At 37.3% G+C, this 6,641-nt stretch overlaps 1 protein-coding gene across 1 annotated transcript; it reads right to left on the bottom strand.

Moving 5' to 3' along the window:
- Positions 1-200: 200 nt before the first annotated feature.
- LOC104249132 (uncharacterized) lies at positions 201-2,691 on the bottom strand. The gene is made up of 3 exons (XM_009805505.2): positions 1,533-2,691; positions 1,247-1,436; positions 201-1,138 (listed from the first exon to the last, which is right to left on the bottom strand). Exons 1-3 carry the CDS (start codon positions 1,950-1,952, stop codon positions 477-479), a joined length of 1,272 nt encoding a protein of 423 aa, XP_009803807.1. The 5' UTR covers positions 1,953-2,691; the 3' UTR covers positions 201-476.
- Positions 2,692-6,641: the final 3,950 nt, after the last annotated feature.

Here is a 6,641-nt window from a genome sequence, read left to right as displayed (position 1 = left end):
AATTTACCCAAGACAAAAGAGTGAAATTGAAGGAGTATATAATTATTTTCGATACTTATTGATCATTTTCGATAAACTAGATCACAAGTTCAAGACATAAAATTATTTACTAATATTTGCATTAGAAAAGATTAACTAAATGCAAATTGTCTTGTACATCATGTTACCAATAATAAAGAAAAGTGAAATGGCAAACGATATGCGTAATGATTTGTTCTCTTTTTTGCAATTTTTAATACTTTGGAAAATTATTACAACAAGGATAGTTCTAGATTCTTATTACAGGCCCTTGCGAAAAAAAAGAAAAGAAAAAGGAATTATAACGGAGAACGGAAAAATTGAAAAAAAGGGTTTCCGATCATAAAATCTGAAACTCCGATCGTTCTATATATTTTTATATATTTATAATTTGTACGTACTAGAATTTTTTTTAAAAAGTTAGAAAATTTTCAGAAAAAAGTAAACAAAACTTTGTTTTAGGGTTTCTCCCTGAGAAGGGTAGCCAATCCGGTGACGACGATCTTGTTTCCTCTGTCGCAACTCTTGGGCTTCAATGCCGGAGGTTGCCACGTCATCATTACCGGCATTACAGGCTTCTCTTCCTCGCTGCCGGAAAACTTCACCGGCGGCGGCGATGTAAGCAACGTTGACGATTTGGTCTCGTTGCTATTGAACTCGAAAGACGCGGACGACAGCGTTTTCTCACCAAAAATCAGCTCCAATTCTCCAAATTCAGAATCAGATATTTCTTTACTTTCAGCAGCTTCAGCTAATTCCTCCTCCTTGACCTCACTCTGGTCTCCGGCTTGTGATTCGGCTACGGCGTCAGTGCCGGTTGTTTTCTCGGCTGTATCATTTGTTCGAGTGTGAGGGCTAAGCCATTTGGATTTTATGTACTCGGCTTTACGCCAGGGAGCGATGTGCATGCCTTTCTTCTTTAAACTCAACCGAGCCGCTTCCGAGACAATCGATACAATTTGCAGAAGCCGATCGGATTTTCCGACGAAGATGAACGGCAGCGATTGAAGAACCGCCTTGTAACTCCCCGTCGATCGGGCAATCTCAAACTCCGATCGGAAATCTACATCAATCAACACTCTTTCCCCTTCTACAATCACATCAATGTACTCATATTCACCTAAATGAACAATTTCCGAAAAAGAAAAAAGAAAAATCAGTACATATGTTGACCTAAATTTGACACATCAATAAAGAACATACAAAAGTAAAAACATAAATTATGTACCTGCAGGTATAGAAGAAGTCTTTTCCCATTTGGATTTGCAGATGGAAGCATTGTAGCCAAGTTTCGAGAGTTCATCGGTCACAATTTTTCTCAAATCGTCTTTACGTTTAGAAGCTTTGTTTTTCTCGACAATTTTGGAGGTATCAGCTAACAGATTTCTTTCAACAACACTTGCACACGGAATTAAGCTCTGAAATATCACGACAAAAGGAATAATCAGATAAATTCGAAACAACGAATCGAAAGAAAGAGAAATACTTGATTGTTATAGTGATAATTTTCTTACCTTGAGAGTTTCAGAAGAATCACCAAAAGAGGAGTTTGTAACTGAGTCAGCGAAACCGTCAAACTCGTCATCGGAGCTATCATTGGTGTTGCCGTTGAAACAATTGCAACGATTCCGTCCACATTTAGCAGCCGATGGCTTTTCATTGTTCTCCTCGATGAAATTAACAACCATCTTAGCTAAACAAACTGAGCTAGGCTCGAACTCAGTAACTGCTCCTCCATCTTTTATATAAGGCAATTCATTCCCGGCGCCGGCGGCATTCGGCTTTTCTGCTGCCGACGAAATCCGTAAGACGCTAGGGAACGGTCGATCGAAGAACCTTTTGAGTCGCGATTTCACCACAGGCTTTGCTGTATCGTTTTGGATCGATTCTCTGTATGTCGGAGAATCGATCGGCTGAATTTTCATCGGAGGCATCCTCAGTTAATGGTACACACAGTCTCTCTCTCTCTCTCTCTGTACAGCCTAATTATACTCTCCGTGTCAGTTCTGCTCAATTTTCAGAGCTTTTTAAAACCTACTCGCTTTGCGTGATGATGTCAGAATCAAAAATCAAAATTCTGCATCTGAAACCACTCAACTAAAAGCAGCCCAAAATCCTTACAGACAACTTCACTTTATCGCACAAATACACGAAGAAAAAGGAAAAGCTCACTAATACAAGAAAGATTAAAATCAAATTTCATCTAAAATCAATGCTTCATCATAATATTCACCTACTCCTCTTCCTTTACCAAAACTTGCACCAAAGTTTACAGTTTTACACAATTGCACATCATCCGATCAACATCATCACCGTTACAAATATCAAAGATAACCTCAGCGAATCAATCAAAGCAGTCATACTTACTTTTACTTTAAGAAAAAAAAGGAAAAATTGGCCGAAATTTGGATTCGGAGTTGAGGAAAAGAAAAGAATGAGTGTATTTTAGGTCAAGGATTTTTCATGGAAAACGTGACTATAATGAACAGAAACACGAGCATTACATTTGTGAAGTAAGGAATATGTCGCCGGAATATTCATTTTCCGACGAGAGGTCGTTATCGCCGGGAAAGGGGAAACTATGTGAAGGAGAAAAATGAATGACTTTTCATTCTCTTTCTATTTTTCCTTTTGTTTTTCGCTTAGATTTTGGTTTTTTGTGAAATTGAAGTTAAAATGATAGATGAGCTTTGAGGTGTTTATATAGAGGGAATTGAAGTGAAGAGCAAAGGGGTGGGTGGGTTGCTGACTAGGATATTAAATTCCACGTCGGAAATTACGTGCACGGATTATTTTAAAAATTACGGGGTTTTTGCTCAAGTGAAGGTATTAAGGCATAGGGTAAAGTTAAGGGTTTAAGATTGTGACACGTAGCGAAAGGTGTTACGTGAACGGTTCAGATTAGAACTATTGCCTATGTGTAGATACTATGTGTAGAACTATTGCCTATGCGTGACCCTGGTTTTGTGGAGATACTCTGCAACAGGCTACGGGGATCGTGGCACAATGCGAGTAGTCGACTGGAAATAGAAACGGAAACATAAAATGGGGGAAGAATTTGATGAGATTTTTTGAGCTTTTATGGGAGTTATGGCCTTGTTGGGGTTGAGGTAATTTAGTTAGTTCTCTTTTCCTTTTCTTTTTTACCTTTCTTATAGGTGCACCATTACCTAGGTTTGAGCTCTGGACATGGAGTTATCTTTGTTAGAGAGTATTTTACTTTCCAATGTGGGATTTTTAGATGCGCATCCGAATTTAATCGGGTCCTTATACAAGTACCGGACATCGGATAGAAACCAAGATAAAATATCCATGTTACTTTGAGTAAATAACTCAGAATTCAACTAAGTGCATTATTTAGCCTTTTTAGAATATGAATGCCAACATATAATATTAAATCAATTTTAAAAAATACATACATAAAATACATAGTTTGATGGAAAAAACACGAGTTCACGTGTTCCATAATTTATCCGATAAATCTGCCTCTGGGTGAAAACATACAGTTATTAATCATGGTTTGGTGAAAGAGGTAAATTTGTTCAAACATATATCATACATTGATAGATACGATTAATTTTTTATTAATCGTATCCTTTAACCATTAACCAGAATTCTCGAATTCGAGGCTGTAAATTAAAAAATCTTTAATACAAAGCGCGAAATGAATTAATGGGCCAGTAAGTATCGAAATCGGTGAAATTCAAAAATAGTCAGATTTACAAGTGGTAATTGAAAAATAATTACAGTTTCAAAATAATTGAAATTTGGCCACTTTCATGTAAAGATAAATATGAATGAAAACACTGTTCAAAATTCGAAAAATATTCCAGCATACTATACTGGAATTCGAATTTTTTACATGTGAACTTCCAGCATAATATACTAGTTCCATATAATATGCTGAAGTTCATACACATGTGCTCCAATCTCCAGTATATTATGCTGGAACTTTCCATATGCTGCAAGTTCATACACAGGTGCACCAATCGCCAGTTTATTATGCTGGAACTTTCCGTGTTGCAGCAAAATAGTGGCTATTTTTTAATAACTTTGCAAACGCTGGCTATTTTTTAATTACCAATCCGAAAACTGACTAGCTCGTGTTATTTTCACTCTGAAATCCCATATACGTTTCAAATACTATTCTAGATAATTTATTTTTTCTATTTTTTATTTCTTTTTTATTTTTGGCATAGATGTCACAGTCAACTGTTATATCAACTTCTTCAACAAAATGGTTTTGATCATATCAAAGTGTAATGTTGAGGATTTTGGTGAAATTTAGCTTTATTTAGTCAAATTTTCATGCGTCATGACATTACATTCTCTCTGTTTTTATTATTGCCCTACAAGGCCCTAGTGTCCTAGTAAGTATGGGACCATTGTTATTAGCATTATTGAATTATGACCACATCATTGTGATAATTTTCTCTTTAATTTTTAATGAACATTTAAATTGACCTTGACTGAACGGATAGAATTTCCCTTCATACACATGCATATACAATACATTTGTATATATACATAAGAGATCCAAAATTTGAAATTTAACTTACCACAGAACTCATAGTTTATTTTAATTATTGAACTCAGGATTATAATTTTAATAAGTTTAATTATACCAATACAAATTTAAAAAGAAGCTACTAAACAAATTTAATTTGTCCAGAAAAGATCAGATTCGTACAAAAAAGTAACATTCGAGATTTGTGAACAAATCTGGCCTGGGACAGAGAAATCCGGATGATTACCACAGGGGGGGCATAGGCCTGTGTGAACGAGGATTTCACTAGGACGAAGATGTGCCTATACAAAGAAACTGGTAGACCTTTGTTGATGCACATGAATTATCTTTCCGGCCGGTGAAGCTAAGAAAAGAAGCCCTTAGAGAGCAGAGCTAAACCCACACAAATGCTTAATCGAAAGCTATGTCCTCCTTCCCCTCCTACCAGATCGAAAAAAAGAATCTTGCTCTTCCGACCCAAAAGGCTTTTGTCGTGATATTACTTCCCCCCTATTCGACGATTCACTCTTTCTGGACTTACTTGACTCGTCCGAAAAAAGAGGGAAAATGCTAAGACCGCTAATGCAGCTAGGGGAGTTTAAGGACTCATTTCCAAGGCTAGAAGACTAGACTAGACTAGAAAGGAGATTGCTTTGGTCTTTAGCCAGCTCTACTAGATGCAATTGCCCAGGAATCCAATGCACTAACTCCTGGAAGCTCTATTCATGCATACCTACCGACCAAGGAAGACGCTACCGATCCCTGAATCGAGGGACTATGCGCTTTCAATCCCTTACAGCTGCCTTCCAAGCCTTTCTACTGCCCGAACTACCAATCGCCCCACTATTTGCTAGTTTGGTTCGACTCGAACTATTGTCATGTCAAGCTTCCTGACATGCTTTGTACCAGCCAGTATTTTGTGTACTTCGGGGCGCTGACTAGCCCTGCTCAATGCCCTACACCCTTCTCTTAAGCACTTCGTTAAGCATTTCTCTTTCCTATCCCCTCTTTACGTTGCGTTATTCATAAGGGTGACTTAGCCTTCTCTTCTCTCTCTTTATCCATGCGAAGATTTCATTCCTTTCCTTTCCTTTCCTTTCCTAGCTTATTTAATGTGGTCATGTATGTAATATAGTTCAATGGGAAGACCTTCTAGTTGGACCTAGATTGCTATGGTAGTGAATGTGGCCTCAGCTCCCACAAATGCAGGCTCCCAAAGCCTTAAACTGAGATAGTACCATAAAGCATGAGTTAACACAAATGACTCTATGGAAGTCCTCTCCCACTTGAAAGCTAAATAAGGAGAAGAAGTTCCTCAAATCAATGCATTCCATTCTTAGTAGAGGTTCCTTCCATATAATCCCTCGAAGTACTTTGCTCACCTTCAAAGAGTGAAAGGATCATTCAAAGCAAACTAAAGGCATAAGGCAAAGGAGCTTAGAAGGGTGATAGATGGGAGTAGTAAGGTATGAAATCACTTAGATAGAAGCATGTTGGATGACAAAACGATGATTTCATGCTTAAATTCTAAGTTTGAGATTTCTGACCTTGAAAAATGACGTAAGTGGTAGATGAAAACATTCAATAGGCTAGTTTACATTTTTGATTGAGAAAGCGATGGGCCCAGTGAGCTCGCCAATAGTGCACCGAAATGGGACCAGAGAGATTGTAAACCTTAGATAAGCTAAGAACGAATTGAATTGTCTTTGACTGAGTATCTTGCCCGTTTTTTATTTCTTTCCCCGCGGGAGACATCGTAAATAGTTAAATGTCTGATTCCCCTATTGAATTAGGAATCTATTGAATGGGACTTTCCTCCCTTATTCATATCCAATTTTTCTATATTCCTTTTTTATACTTGGTTGGTAGGTTCAGGGCCTTTCTCACTAGGCGAGTTAATCCGTATTATTCTATGTCAATGTGACCTTAACGGCCTTTATTTTAAGCAATTATTCGCTTCAAGCCACACGACAAGACCTTCGAACTCTCTCTCTCTCTCCATAGTTGATATAGAAGTTGGAAAAATCAACCATTCAAAGCTGACCTCAAAATGTAACAAACACATATAAGTATGAAGATTGAAGAACTTATTTTCTATATTTTATATAGCTGATTA

This window comes from Nicotiana sylvestris, chromosome 1, assembly GCF_000393655.2.
Source record: "Nicotiana sylvestris chromosome 1, ASM39365v2, whole genome shotgun sequence".
Classification (NCBI taxonomy): domain Eukaryota; kingdom Viridiplantae; phylum Streptophyta; class Magnoliopsida; order Solanales; family Solanaceae; genus Nicotiana; species Nicotiana sylvestris.
The sequence above is the reverse complement of the archived record's forward strand: the minus strand, read 5'-3'. Positions and strand labels throughout refer to the sequence as shown.